Raw genomic sequence first — 16,273 nt, forward strand, 5'->3', positions numbered from 1 at the left:
GTTCCACTCCTGTACCTAACTGAAGTGGCCATTGAGTGCATATTATTAATTGACAAGTCAATGTTACTATTTTCAAAAGAGTAACATTTACTTAATATTGAAATTGTTCTGGTCAAGCAATGAACTTTTGAGGATTACATTGGAAGTAAGGAAAGCCCTGCAACCCTCAAGTTTTTGTATGAAATGGATACCTAAAGGGTGAATTAAGTAATGTACATTATACTTTTGGTGGCCAAATGAATTGCGTTAAAATTGTATTAAATAAGGAGAGTTTTACTTTAATGTGGGTCATTGACCTTCGTACATTCTTCAATGGTCATTTAAATTAGTTCCCAAGTGTATGTTACTTCATATTTTATATTTACAAGACCTCATATGACAACATTTTTAATAAAATAATTCAATGAATGGATATTTGAATGAATGAATATTTATGTATCTCCAACGAATAAAAACACACAATTGACAATTGCTCATGGCTATCCTTTGGAACACTCATGCCAATCTTCTCAGCAACAGCTAGTGTTCTAACTGAAACCTTTTCCCATAATGTTTTTCATATTCCTCACAATGTTACAATTCAGAGATGAACAAAGTATTCATATTCCTGATGTTCAGGCTGATTGTGTGGCGCAGCTGGTGGTCAGATTATGTGAAAAATGCATTGCAGTCATGAATCTTTAAACTCTGCTGTGAAGCTGTTACTGCACACTTGCACAGCAGTTATCATCACAGAATAAACTGCTTGCTGTTTGTTAGCCACTAAATTACCCGGTACACTTTGTGGATGGATAAAATATAATCTAACTTGCATTAAAAGTGTTAGTACTTCTTATAAAATCTTGATATTTTGTATATATAAATTGGAAATATGTAGAAATTAAATAAAAACTTTTAACTACTTTCTGTGATTCTCAAAAGCAAGGATGAAGTTTAAATGCAAACTTAGATTCACCATAATTGAAGTGAGACTGGGTAGTGTGGGAATCTGGGGCAGTGTTTGAACTGATCTTAAAGGTTGCAAGAATTGTTTTATGTTTTACAGGCATTCTAGCTACTTCCAGTGGCCATATTTGTTTTACTCTCACCATTTCAGACAAAGGCAAGAATTGCTTTCCTTTGCAGACACATATTTGTGATCTCTAAATGTGTGTATTTTCCAGCCAAGGTTCCATCCACTTTCAGTAGGGTAGTAAGCAGATTCCACTTTTGAAATTGGCAAGATTTGGCAGAAGTGTACATATTGGAGGTAGTGTGAGCTCAAATGAATGCCACTGCTGCAAAAACAACCTAACAGAATCAAAAATAAAGCTGCTGTGGGAAAGATTGTTTCCATGGAGATATGGTCTTGCAGTTAATTTCCTTTTGGGGAGTAATAAGCACATTAAGATATTAGAAATCTCAATTTTGAGAAGTGTTGATAAGATGCAACCTTTGAATCATAATTTATGTTACATTGCCTTGAGCAATGTACAATTCGGTAGTGTGTATAATCTGTCAAAAATAATTACTGGATTATTTATTTAGATATTAATGCCTTGTGATGTTAAATCACCATCCTGTTGAGAGAAAATAGCAACAAGAAAAACAATTTTGGTATTAAGCTGCTGGAACATGAATTCAAGTAATATTAGGTCTGATTGACTTGGCTTTATTGATGAAACATGGCAGTTTTAATCTAATAGACTTTAAATAAGCAAAATCAAAAAAATGTGATCAGGTGGAGCATTCATCACTCCAATTTTGATAATATGAATTACAATAAAAATAAGACCAAGTGTTTTCCTTGTTGGTGATACTGAAGATAGGAAATCATTCATTATTAACATTGGATGGTGCACTATGATTATTTTTCTTAAATTGTCTTCAAAGTGCTCATAGAAATCCAACATGTTTTCTCTCACCAGAATTTAGCCTATGAGATCATTTTAACTCTGGGACAAGCCTTTGAAGTGGCTTATCAGTTGGCTCTGCAAGCCAGAAAAGGTGGCCATGGCCCGCCAACAATGCAAGACAGCCTTGAAAGCAAAGCTGGCAAACCCATCCCAAAGCCTCGAGCAAGTATCCGGAAATCTGTGGTAAGAGACTAATAAGCAGATAGATGTTTTGCAACAAGATGGACCCTCTTCTGCTTGTAATTGGCACCAAAGAAGTCTTGGCATCCTACATCTGAGACAACATGTCTCCTGATCTCAGTTGGAATCAGAATTGCTCAACATGCAGTAAACAGTCAGAAGAAGTTCCAGTTAACAATGACCTTTCTATAGTAATTATACAAATGAATTGCTATGTGAAATGTGTGTGGTTATACGTGCTGCTGGGAGCTGTTACAGACAGTAAATCAAGACTGAGGTTTCTCCAATGGGACCTGTAGCAAGCCCAAGCTTGCCTTTGTCACCAACAAAGGAGTTGTAATCAGTCCAAGAAATTCATTTGCTGGCACTGTGTTAATCATTAATCATATGGGCTTTCTAAACTCTGCCATTTATCAGTGAATGAGCAGAGGAAATGGCAAATTATTTATAATCTAGTCTTCTGAGCACTAATATTAGAATATGAATTAATTGAAACTATTTCTTTTTATTTTGCTTCAAGGTGCCCAGTGCCATTTTTTGGGAAGGTGATTAAGCAGAGACCTCTGTACCTCCTGTGCCCAGTTGTAAGGTTGAATGGGCCAGAAGCCTGGTAGCAAGCTGCTGGCTCGTTCTCCTAGCCCAGGCTTGGTATCCAGGGTAAATTTAAATATGGCTAAATGCAACACTCACGCCAAGTAGCTAATGTAGATTGTTTTTAAATAATGTGCAACATGGAAAAAAATACACCAGCTCAAACACATTTCTGCTTGAATGCAGTCTGTCTTCCAGCTCTTTAATGATTCCAGCTAACAGAAAGTGGTGCTTGAAGACTAAACGTAGATTTAATAGCTGGCTACACAAGTACATTAGATCAAATTACAGGGATGATAGTTCAGATTTAATTCAAAGATGTCCTTAGTTTTGTCCCCAAAATCTGCAGGAATTCTTCAGCTTCATGAATGTTGAAGGCTGGGCCAGATAATCTTTAAAATGCACCTTGTTTCAAACGGGTTAGGACCTGCTGTTAGATATGTCAGAGATAACTGGAACTGCCTCATGAATAAGATGTGTTATTTATTGATGCTGTTTTTACTATCTTTAGTTTCTTACCCTCTTCAGTTTAGAAGCATTAAACAACAAAAAAATTTGAACTTTATAATTCACAATCTAATTATACTAATAAAATTAATAACGGATTTACACAGCACTCAAATTTTCCCCCTTCCCACTAGCACCAGTTCCACCCCCATTCAAACCGCACTCCACAGCCATCAAAGAGCAGTTTAAACAGTCAAAATTAAAAAATAATTAAAAATCTTGCACTTTGTAACAGGTGCGAAGGACAATTAAGCTCGGTATGGTACCTCATATTCTGATGAATGACAATAGTTTAGTGTCTGAGAAGCAGAACAAGCCATCTCCTCCCCCCCCAAAAAAAACTTTCTGCTTATGTCCAGTAATTGACAAACTCTTAGTTTCTAGTATACAGCTCAAACACTTGCAAATACTTCTCACTGTAAGATGAATGAAGCTTAGCTACTGTATAAAAAATAGTAAACTAAAATTGTATCCTAAGCCTTGGTGTAAAAAAAATCGCCACTGCACAAGTAAATCCAGCTTAACAGTCCTATAAATAGAAGTTGTTAAAACTGCTCTTGAGAAATTCAGAAATTTGAAGAAGACTTAGTGTTTTCTGGCAAAAATCAGATTCAAATATATTTCTGAGGCCTTTAATTTGAAGAGGAGTGTGTTCAAGATTAAATGAGTAGATCTGATTTATTGTTAAACTTGAATTCAACCTTAGTGTCAGTTGGAGCAACAGGAACAGATTATAATAATATTCTCTAATCTGTTAATCAAACAAATTTGTTTTATTGTCAACAGCCTTGTCCATGTCTACTCCATCTTCTTGTGTTGCTGTGCCACTATCTTGGCTTTCTGTTACCTGTATGCAGACAATTTATTTTAATAGTCCTGAGCTGAGGCATCCTTTCTGAACACTTGCGTAGTCGGCATATTCAGGCAGTTCAGGAAACGGATGATTAATGAGAGAATCATTCCTGGATTTTGCTTGTGAATTGCCTGTTCTGGCCTCATTCACAGCACTGCTGGTTATTAATAGCATTCACGTGCTGCAGGCAAAACTCCACAGCTTCCCCATAAATTTCCAATATGACAGCTTGGCCTCGCCCTGTTGAAAATAGCAGTATATTTTATTATCACTAATACAGAACATCAGTAAAGCACCCCACAAGTGAGTAACTGGTGTTAAAGGCAGCTAAAAATGTCCTAAATGGTCTGATCATAAATTGCACGGTCACATTGACGTCACTAGCCATACGCACTAAGATTACTCATTCAGCTGATGGCTAGGATGAAGTCTAAAATTTGTATATTGAGCAAACATTGAAAATGGTAAAGGATAAGCTACTTTGGCAAAGACCCAGTTAGAAACCATGCACCAGTTCCTATTATACTGATGCTGTGATGAGGCACATCAGCTTCTTGAGCTTCTCCCGAGTGAAAGCTGCTTGGTTCAATCTTAGGCATCATGTAGCATTTCCCCTGTGAATAGTAAGTTGCTGTGCCTGTTTTTCTTTAATTGAATCCCGCCACTTTCTTAGCTTAATGGGGGTTTTTAGTTTCTCAAGAACGGTAGAGTAAGTCACCTTAAAATGAAAGAGTCAAGCCGTTTGTTCCAAATCACCTCCCAATACTCTCAATATTCCACTCAGCGGTCAAAGATAGAGCGTTTGCTGGGCTCAAGCATGCAACAACTGAGTAGGAAGTTATCAATCAGAATCAGTTTTAATATCACCAACATGTATCGTGAAATTTGTTTTACAGTACATTGCCACACGTAGGAATAAAAACAATAAATTACCATAAGAAGTGTATATAAAAAAATAAATAAGAAGTGCAAAAAGAAAGGGGAAGCATAATGAGGAAGGTGTTCATGGGCTCATCGTCCATTTGGAAATCTGATGGTGGAGGAGAAGAAGCTGTTTCCGAAACATTGAGTGTGTGTCTTCAGGCTCCCTTAGCACCTGCTTGAGGTCGCAATGAGAGAAGGGCAGAGATAGATGACGAGGGTCCGTAATGATGGATGCTGCCTTTTTGAGGCATTGACTTCTGCAGTTGTCCTGGATCCTGAGGAGGCTAGTCCCCATGCAGGAGCTGGAGTTTATGACCTCCTGCTGCTTTTTCTGATCCTGCACAGTGGCCTCTCCATACCACATGGCGATGCAACCAATTGGAATTCCTTCCACAGTACAACTGTAAAGAAAAATATTACTGAGTCCTTGGTGACGTCCCAAGCCTCCTCAAACTCCAAGTGAAAAATTAGTTACTGTTGTGCTTCTTTGTAATTGCCTCACTATGTTGTGGCATAGGATAGATCTTCAAAGATGTTGCAGCCAGAAACTTGAAACTGCTCATCTTTTCTACTTCTGATGCCTCTGAGGACTGGTGCGTATTCCCTTGACTTCCCCTGCCTGAAGTCAACAATCAATTCTATGGTCTTGCGTTGAGTGCCGGGTTGTTGCTGTGACAACACTCAACCAGCTGATCTCTCACCTGTACACCACCTTGTCACCATCTGGAGTTCTGCCAACAATAGTTGAGTCATCGGCAAATATATAGATGGCATTTGAGCTGTGCCTAGCTGTGGATGTATAGAGAGTAGAGCAGTAGGCTAAGCACACATCCCTGCGATGCACCAGTGTTGAATGTCAATGAGGACCGAGTGTAGTTTCCAATCTGCTTAGACTGTGGTCTCCTGGTGAGGAAGTGAAGGATTGAGTTGCAGAGGAGGTACCGAGCCCAGATTTTTGTGCCTTTTGATTACAGCTAAGGGAATGATTGTGTTGAATGCTGAAGAAGGATAAAGATTAGAAATAAGGTATTAGAAATGGATCTGTGCTTCTCTTTGGCAGACTAGCTGAGAAAGATATTAGCCAGTAGGGCAGAGTGCTATTAATCTGCCAGTGTATCTCCCCCAAGCTTGTAACAGAAGCCAGGGTAGTTGTAAATCTAAAGTCTGACTTCAGAATTGTGAATAGCAGATGGTAAGGTTAAATATTGTCTCTTATCTGTTGTTCTGACTGGAATACTATTGTATCCCAGAGAGCTGCAATGCAGGTTTGAATTTGATGCTTTATTGGAAGACAGTGAACCAATTTATACTGTGCTTAATTTATTTCCAGCATACTTGTTCTTTGAGATACTTGTTGTCTGGAGATTTATTGCTGAAGGAAGAGTAGAGAAGACCTAAATAGAAGGAGAACTTAGCAGAACCATGGACACATGACCCAACATTAATGGCAGAGCCTTGTCTGTACTGAGTTGCCTCCCTTCTTGCATAGCAAATGGGCACCCTAACAGGGATAATAATGCCAGGAGATTTTCCAACCATTGGGGTTAGGGGCGGGCATCCCTTGAGTGGGAAGGTGCGTATGATGTTGGAAAAGGGGTTAGAGGAGGCTAGATATCTGTGGGATTGGGAGGAAAATCCCTACCATCAAGGTACGCCATTAAGCTGTACAATCAGTGGGCTTTACCTCTGTGTAGTAGTCCAAGCTATTTATTAATCATCCAGAGAATACAGCAGACTCTATAGTGTTGGTTGTCATTTTGCCTCTGTGACACACCCACAGTGGGTTGCACCTCTTTATTTTATCCCAGTCCTGACCTACCTTAGTGTCAGAATCAGGTTTAATATCACTGGCATATGTTGTGAAATTTGTTGTTATGCAGCAGCAGCAGTACATTGCAATAGACACAGTAAGTGTGTATGTATGTATGTGCATATATATATATATATTTAAAAGGTTTAATAAATAGTGCAGAAAGAGAAAAAAGTAGTGAGGTAGTGTTCATGGGTTCAATGAGCATTTAGAAATCTCCCACATATAAACGATTAGATTTATATTGAAGATATTACTGCTAACCAGTTTCTCCCCCTCAGCTGATTCTGTGTGTGATTCCGCAGAAACCATTCATCCTTCAGAGTCCATCAGTTATCCATCTCTATCTAAAAGACTTGAAGCTCAGTATGAAAATGCATCATGTCACTGGCAATGTTGGCAGACATTCTCAGCGATGTAACATGATTTTCATTATGAGCCTTAAAAATACATTCCGTTCGAGATGGGCAGCACAAATGCTCCTTCCCTAACAAGTCATACATACCTGATGTAGTTTATTTCTTTCCAAGATCCCTGTCAACTCGAGCAGTCAGGTTAATAGCTTAACAAGAATTTTACTATTTCTGAAATTATGCTAGATCAGATTATATCATAAAATATTTAACACCTGTCGTATCCTGAAACCTGTCCTATCCTGAACACAGTTCACAGTTAAAGAAAAAAAATATATATATATTTTTAAACTGCATATGCTAGAAATCTGAAATATATTTAAAAAAGAACAGCAGGTCAGGCAGCTTCTGCAAAATGAGAAACGGTTAACATTTCAGGGTGAAGGCCCTTCAGAACATAATTTCCAATATTTTCCAGGAAATTACTGTTTTTTTTATTGAACAGGCATTGGAAAATCATTGACAGAATATTCACTCAATAAAACGTATTGTCTACCTTAATCTTTGCTTCGGTCTGCCTTTTTGTGTTAATCTCGGTTCCAGTTGAGATACTAAGTGATGATGGTGGCTTTACAGCATTCTGAATAGGTTATAGTGCTAGTGTATCAGATGAGAAGATACTACCATGTTTGTACAGTAGGATAATATGTTTATGAGCAGTATATATTTAAGGTTAAAGCCACTTTAAATAAATCAAAGTCATTTAATGCAAAACAAGTATATTTGATAATTTTTGAACAAATTGAAATCTTGTTTCTAATGAAAAATTGACAACCTTTTAAACTAATAGATACCTATCTGCAAGATTAAATGGTACAAGATAGGGAATTCTTCATGTGCACTTAATTTTGTTCATTGTATTTTCCAAAAGTTGTGGCATTGTAGTTCAGATAGCATAACATGCACACTCTCTTGGGCTTATTCAGGATGTCAAAAATTAGTGTTGTTTTGGTTTAAGGTTTGACTCAAAATCAGGTAATAAGATTGATTATACAATTCTGAGGCATGACTATCAGTCAGTGGTCACCATTCACTTTTTCTGCCCTTTTGCAGACTGACACTGGAAATGGGTCATAATGAAGCATTACTGGCCACATGGGTTCTGCATCACAGGGCATAGATTTGATCATACACCCAACCTAGAAAAGAGGAGTTTTCTTTTTGAAGAAGCAGCCAGTGTTTTTTTTGCTTAGAAATGTTTTTTAATGATGCATATGTACAGCTGTGTTGTAATTTCCACTTTATTTTTCAGGTGAAACATCCAAATAACAGATGGTCCTTAGATCATATTTACACCCCTCACAGGCCTCCCCATCCTCCTCCTCCTCTTCCTTCCAAGTTTCATCACTCTCTGCCGCACAAGTTTCAGGTTTTGTTTCTCCTTTGTGTGCATTGCCTAACCGGCCCCTCCCTGCGTTTTGTTCATTGACTGGCACATTTCGTTATTTACTGTACAAGGCTAAAATTCATCTTGACTGATATCTTATTATACTACTTTGAATTAGTGTTTTGTGATTCATTCCACACTAATATAATGGAAAACAGAGCAGGATATTGTTCTAAGGCTTTAATGGGCTCAAATTCAAGAAAGACTAATGTGGGCTTCTGTTCCCAAACCTGAAAACTGTTCAATCTGTCCTTCTAGTAAACACCACAATATTAATTTAATCTCAGATTTATAATTGGCTCTTGAGTGAACGTTCTGTATTTCATTATAGAGCCTTGGTGTTCAATTATTTCTAGAATGATGAGTATAAAATAATTACATGCATTAAAATAGAATATTAAACACTGAGACCCATTGCTGCTTATGGAATCACAGCACCACATAACATGAATGTTTCTGCGTTTTCATCAAAGCTTGCTCAAAATTCATGTATCATATAAATTCTAATGAGAAATGAGCCCAAATTTATAGGTGATTAGACTTTGTAGGTTGTCCTGATGTCCATTTAATAATGAGTAAAGCATTATTCCAACATTGCTTTAATGATATTACAACCTCAAAGTTCTGCTTCTCGGCTCTTAATTAAGAAAGGAACAAAAAGTTCTGGCTGCTTTTGGACTGATGTTGAATTTTAGCCTAGACAGTTTTCATTGTTCATTATTAACACCAGAAAATATTGACTTCATTACAGACATTTCCAACTGACCTTTTTTTTGTGAAGTGTGCAGTGTGAAAGCATGTGAAACTTGTATTCCTTGTGTATTATTACTTCCTTGGCGTCTTAGTTACTTTCAGAATGCCCAGCAGTCTTACATTGCATATGATCTATAAGGAGCAGTCTTCTGGTCAAAGCCATTTATATTAAAGCTAGTCCTGAGTTATGAGAGACTCTTAACTTTGAGAAAAGAAATGTGATGTTTGGCACACTAAAAAATACAGTTCAGACAAAGAATGTCTGTAGGGAACATAGATCCATTAGTATTTGGATTCTTGTAGAATTTTGAGCTGTTGTATTGTTCAGAAACAGATGGTCCCACATACTTAAAAAGTTCAAAATTATTCCAAACCACATGTAACCTCTCTAAATGCAGCACTATACTAATCTTTAATTTTATCCTTCATAGTCAAATTCAGATCAATTATTAAACAACTTTCTTGTCTTGGACCTTACAGAAAGCTTACTAATGTGACATTGGAAATTAGTGCTTTAATTGGGCATTTTTCAAACTTGTTTGAATTACAGCTTTTCTTTCTTTTAGATTGCCATATCTGGGATTAACGAGTAGCTCCAGGGAAATCTATATCCACCGCTGTGGATTTAACCTTGTTAAATCTGCCCCATGCTATTCTGTTGGTTAATATAAAATGATGGTTTGAGTATATGGAACTGGACAGTGTTTATCTTGTTGCAAATAGGCTTGCTTTGTAAACAGGATATTTGGTACATCAAATATCCATTTGATTCCTTATTCCTGGAATCTGTTTGATGCACTATTTCTGAATCCTGTAATTTGGTCACACCAGACTAAAAGCTTTCCTTAACCCACTTGACAGTGATCTCCATGTTGCACCTTCCAGGTTTTCAGATGTTTTAATCAGAACCAGGTCTATTGCCACTAACATATGTCGTGAAATTTGTGTTTTGCGGCAGCAGTACAGTGCAAGACATTAAGAAAAATTACAATGTTACAAAAACTAATGAAGAAAATAATGAATTTGTAAGCTAGATGATGGGTTTTGTACTAATCTGTTAAGTAAATAATTGAAAGTATAGTGGAGAAGCAAACCCATTCTTGAGTTTTATTTGTTGCTATAGTTTATATATATTAATATATCTTGATTCCACACAGTCTTCATGGAAGGTGCTTCGATATATCTGTTTTACTCAGGTTATAGATAAATGCCTTAACATACAAGTTACACTGTAGTTGATTAGTGTTTTTTTTAAATGATGTATTGTTTACGCACAATAACAATGAATTGTGCTGTGGTGAGATTTCCCCTTTAACAGTTTTAATCGCACCGTCTCTAGGAGATGCAGAATGGTAATAAGCCGGATACCAACAACGAATGGTCTTTTTTTACATGATTTCATCAAAGACCAGTTTCTGTAAAACACTAGGTACGTGTCTTTTGCAGCTGGCCTATGCTGTAATCGTCTAAATAGTATAATTTAAAATAAGCACAAAGCAATTCACGTTACTAAAATTCCAAGCCTCGTGCAGCAGTGGGTGTGGGGTGTGAAGTTGCGGATTGAGTGTCCAGTTCTGTTTCTTTATTACTTTTCTTTCTTTTGCTTTCCTTTTAAATGCTTTTTCCTCATCACACGAGTGAATGGACTACTCCCTAGTAATCTGTATTGAAGCAGTTGGTAATGCTGTGTTAAAGTGGCCTGGGGTGAACCTGTCTCTGTTTTTTCCTTTGTTCCCTACCTCACCTGTGCAGAAATGCCTGACTTTCCTGGTGGACCAACTGAGTTCAGGAGCGTCTCTGTGTGGGAAGTTGCACATCCAGCCCTGCAACCTACCACAGCAGTCATCTTGTGATGGTGCACCTGCTGCACACCATGTTGCAGTTGGTGACCATTTGGTTTAGCTGTTAGTTTAATTCATGTCAAAGGTACCTTAGAGTTATTGCTTGTCCTACATCATCCCTAGAATCAAACTCAAAAATAATATAATTTATCTAAATTAGCATAGACTCCCAACAATGGAAAAAAAATCACATCACCTACAAGTCATAAAGGCCTTTCAGAAGCACTCTTATTAACGCCAATGTTCCCTACAGACCAAACAGTGCAGTCAGTTGATCCATCACTTCAAACTTCTGCAGTGTAGTTAATCTATTTATCTAGCTAGCAAAACTTCAGCTGTAAGTTAAAAAAAATTGGCAGCATTTTTGCATGACGTTATAAACATAGTTGAGTGTTATCCCTGCCTAAGCAATCATGACACTTCAGTAATGATTAAAATGCTAAGAACTTATTCTCTGAAAAAATTGCACTGCATTAGTGTAAAAGTTTTTATAGTGTACTCAGTAAAATAAACATTTATTTTGAATTTAATTGATGTGAAAGAGCAGCTCTACACAAATGCATACATAATATATTATTAATATTAATATTTATTTTAATTATTTTGTGGATAGAAAACTAATACATATTTCAGATGACTGAAGGTGTGTGTATATGTGTGTGTGTGTGTGTGTGTGTGTGTGCGCGCGCGCAAACAGGCTGTACTTGTTGAAATGTTCCCCCACCCTCCCGGCATCCGATATACCTGAGATGTTCAGTATGTACGGAAGCCAAGTTTAACATTCGTATAGCCGAGGAAGTCGTGATTTGTTGTTAATAAAACATAACTACTGTTTTTTTCAGTAGAATTGAAATATATTATTTCCTCTCTTTATGTCATACAGAATTTGGATATGATAGTTTGTGGAGAGAGTAAAATTGTATTAGATGTATTAATTTTTATGAGTCATATTTTATTGATACATAAAGGAAATGCCCAGTTAATGAAGCAGTTTTTTCTCTTTTTTCTACAGATTGATCAACCTCTTCTGGAACAAAAGACTCATACTAATGTACCATGGATTGTGGAACCAGTGCAAGAATCAAAAAGGGGAATGAATACCAAGTATGAGACCACAATATTCTAAGCCCCATGTCTCATTCTCCTCTGTCTGTGCCTTCGCACTCTTGAGCAATCACTGCAAGCAGCACATTTTGTCTCCTCTGGTGACCTCTGGCCCAGCGGAGAGGAAACTTGCACTCGCTGAGTGACCTTTATACAGTTACTATCATCACTGCATGAAGCTGCTTTTCTCCTTGACATTCTTCCCACCGTAGCAACAGGAACAACACAGACACACGACATCTATCTTTAGGTTACTTACAAACTAATCCATCAGAAGGACTTAAAGTGATGTTGTGTCAAGATTTTTCTCCGTCTCAGTGTAACATTTTTCTTCAATCTTTTCCGGCTCATCACAAATTTAGAAGATTTCAGTGAACTCTCTCTAACTCTGAAATTCTCTTCTGTCCATGTGATCACTTCAATGCTGCTAAAAGCTAACAAAAAGTCAAAAGCTTTTTTTTATCCCTTTGGACTAACACTTTTTAACTAAAAGCTGCAGTTGCAATTGCAGCCTTTGGGATAATTTTAAAAAAATGGCTAAAGCTAAAAATCTTTCAATGACTGCTTTCATTTTGAAATGACTGCACTGTTTTGGTGGTTTACTAACTGCTTTAGGCAATTGTTGTGAATTTCACTATTGTTTAATGGAAATTTCACAGCACATTTATTCAATTCCTGCAGAATTTCTAGCCCTTGTTTTAAATTCAGATCTGTGTTGATGACAATGTTGTGATTTATTTTTTTTAAGTGATGTGGTACTGCAAAATTTAGTATGGGAATATTGTTATTTCTTTTTACTGTAACCAGTAGTGATTTTTATGACATCTTGCTCCTAAAATGTGAAAGAAGATTGTATGTTATGAAGTAAGAAACCAATTAGGAGTTTTACACAGGTGATGGTTTCCAGTCTTATTTCTAAACTGTGTATGATTCATGATTACTTTTAAAATAGCTTGTACATCGGCAATTGAGGAGTAAAATACTGGTTTTTGAAAATACTTTCACTGAGGGAGAAAAATCCTTCATTCCGATGTATCTTATTGTGATGTTGCTGAGGTTCCTTGTGGAATGCAGGTGGTGTTAGTGTCTGAAACCCAACAGTGTGTTGCACTACAGGCGGAGGCATACTGCATGTTCACGCACAGCACTGGGCCGACAAGCGGTCCAGGTGGCAGTGCTGAATGCAGAAGAGGTTGTCGTTCAGATGAAAAATAATAACTCTCAAAAAATATGGTTTGCATGCATGGTTGTCGAATTTAAATGAAACCTGGCACAATTTAATCTATTTTTGTTCTGTAGTATAAAAGACAAAATTTCAGGAATAGTGACATGCTCGGCAGTGTGAAGCGATTTCCACTTCCGACAAAGACTATGATCTATGACTGATTTCTCTCAAAACAAAGCAACAGATGTTTTTTTTTAATAAACATGTGAAACCACAATCAACTGATTTACTACCTGGAGCAATCAATGTTTGTTAAATATGAGAATCATCTTTCTTCTTTGTTTGCAAAAAAAATGTAGCAGCACATAACACGATTCAGCTGCATTGCCTATTGAAAACCACATTGAGCCAAAGTTGAACTGTGGTGTGCACGGGCAGAGTTACAAATAAATGGTTTAATAACAGTTATCTGACTCTAACTGTTCAAAAAAAATTATTGTGAATCAATTTAATGTTTATTTTAGAATCCTTATTGAACTTGTGTAATAATGGTCTTAAGTTGTTTCAATGTTACATTATTTTTATATGATATAGAAACTAAGCTGGGCTTAATGATAAAAGTCACCCAGATATAACTTAATGGATGACTATTAGAGCTTGGGGTGTAATTGATAATCAAATGTATATTGTATGGTTGGACTGAAATTTAGTTCAATTCAGTGTTAATCTTTTAATACGGTATTACAGTACTTGAACAATGCGGTTTCCTTGTACATATTTTGCCTATTCACTGTTGATACATGTATGTAGTAATTTGGCAGTTTAAAAATAAACCCACTGTAAACATGGTACCAAAATGTATGGGGATAAAATAGTGGCCTCGCTGCAACTAATAATTGTATATATGCTTGGGCTTCCAGTTACAAATTTTGTAATTTTGTCATTATTTATATCCTGCAAAAGCACATTAAATAAACAGGATGTATAAAAATATAAATGCTTTACAGTTTGTTTCCCCGTTTTGCTATATTATAAAAATATCTCCATGTTAGCTAAACAGACAAAGCCTGGATATTGGTCTGATTGTGGATTGGCCGAGGGTTTATTCTCCCATTCACAGGAAAGTCTCAGAACAAATTTCATTAGTTTACAGCAAGACACAAACATTGTGAATTCCTTTATGATCCCAGAGATTACAAATTATGATGCTATTGTGAATTCACTTGGTTCTTCATTTTAAGTCAACGCTATTTCATTCACCCTTTTGAAAATATTCATTCAACTCAGTTTAGAGCATACAACCTAATTTGGAGCATATTAGATCAGCAAAGAAATTAATACAGGTGTATGGGCATACTTTATTTCTTGATTTGGTATTCTTCAATAATACAGATGAAATTTTGAACGCCATTCTAAAATACTTTTCTTTCTAAACTTGTAAATTCTTATTTACACGAATTAAGCATCAAATTACTTCATAATTTGATTTCAGTTTATGTGAACATCAAATGGATTACACAGGAATGAGGAACAATTGAGAAATTTGGATTAAAAAGATATTTGATATATAGTGCAGACAGTCAAAGAATTTAAATTCCATTCAGAAAGAAAGCGCATGGAAAATATCATCATTTGTCTTTAAGTACAGAAGTTAAAGATGGTTAGATTATGCAGTCAGCATGATGATTACAAAGTTCAAAGTAAATTTTATTAATCAAGTACATGTGTGTCACCTACACAACCCTAAGATTCATTTTCCTGCAGGCATACTACAATAAATCACTAAAAAGAATTGACAGTGGAGAAGAAAATAGAACACGTGTAAACCAGGAAATATAAAATGGATCATAAGAACTTTTGAGTGCAGAAAGAAGAGTGACAAAAAATTTAAGTGTTGGGACCTTGGAAGTCAAAACAAGAGGAATAGTCATGGGAAATAGGGAAATGGAAAAGGCACCTACTTTGTATGTCTTCACAATCAAAGACATAAAAGGTGAATCGAAAGTAATGGGTTATCAAGTGGGTAAAACAGAGAAAGACTTAAATGGCATATCTAGAGAAAAACTAAGTTGGATGAAGGCTGACAATCCCTTGGACCTGATGAGATGCATCCAACCATCATCTCCCTTAGATGCTGGGGAGGTTCCAGAGGATTGAAGAGCAGTGACTATAATACAGCTATTCAAGGGTGAGGAGAGAAGACCAGGAGCTAAGGACCCTTTGGACTAACATCGAGGCTGGAAAGTGTTGGAATTTATTATAATAAAACATAAAATTATGAGGTAGAGTTAATATTCTTTCATGACAGAGTTTCAACAAACTTATTGTGCAATATGGATAAAAGATTAGTAAGCAGTCAAGGAAATGATGAGGATAAATAGGTAATTTTCAAGTTAGCAAGTTGTAATGAGGGTATCTTGATGTTTGGTTCTCAGACCTCAACTCTCTATGGTGCTGCTGAGACCAGACCCAGAGTTTAGAGTTTGCACCTATTAGTTAAGGAAGAATATACTTGATTGAGGTGTTTCTCTTCGGAAGAAAGGTTGGTCTCTACTTCTCGGAGCTCATTCTCATGATCTCATTGAGACATATCTAAATCTGAGAGGGCATGACAGTGTAGTAGCTGCAAGGATGCACAACTACTTGGCCAGAGAGGAAATAATGATAATGAGGTTTAGGCAGGGTGATGAAGTTGAGGCCAAATATTGAACTATTGATCAATCCAAGGTTCCTATTGAATAGCTCAAGGGGCTGAAAAGCTGATTTATTAATACGCAAATTCATACTGTGTTTATTTTAAAGGATGAAAATGAGATTTTTCATATAGATTTTTCAGGTGGAAGACAGTAC

At 36.5% G+C, this 16,273-nt stretch overlaps 1 protein-coding gene across 14 annotated transcripts in view; it reads left to right on the forward strand.

Moving 5' to 3' along the window:
- anks1b (ankyrin repeat and sterile alpha motif domain containing 1B) overlaps positions 1 to 14,410 on the forward strand; it is an 864,202-nt gene extending 849,792 nt beyond the window's left edge. For 13 of the 14 annotated variants that reach the window (XM_059987507.1, XM_059987513.1, XM_059987511.1 and 10 more), the window contains 2 exons: positions 1,908 to 2,078; positions 12,167 to 14,410. In XM_059987507.1, the coding sequence (XP_059843490.1) occupies positions 1,908 to 2,078; positions 12,167 to 12,280 (285 nt within the window). In that variant the 3' untranslated portion in view covers positions 12,281 to 14,410. Of the gene's footprint in view, positions 1 to 1,907; positions 2,079 to 10,652; positions 10,743 to 12,166 lie in introns of all 14 variants that reach the window. The other variant, XM_059987509.1, reaches the window with a different exon arrangement.
- Positions 14,411 to 16,273: the final 1,863 nt, after the last annotated feature.

This window comes from Hypanus sabinus, chromosome 13, assembly GCF_030144855.1.
Source record: "Hypanus sabinus isolate sHypSab1 chromosome 13, sHypSab1.hap1, whole genome shotgun sequence".
In the NCBI taxonomy this organism is placed as follows: Eukaryota; Metazoa; Chordata; class Chondrichthyes; order Myliobatiformes; family Dasyatidae; genus Hypanus; species Hypanus sabinus.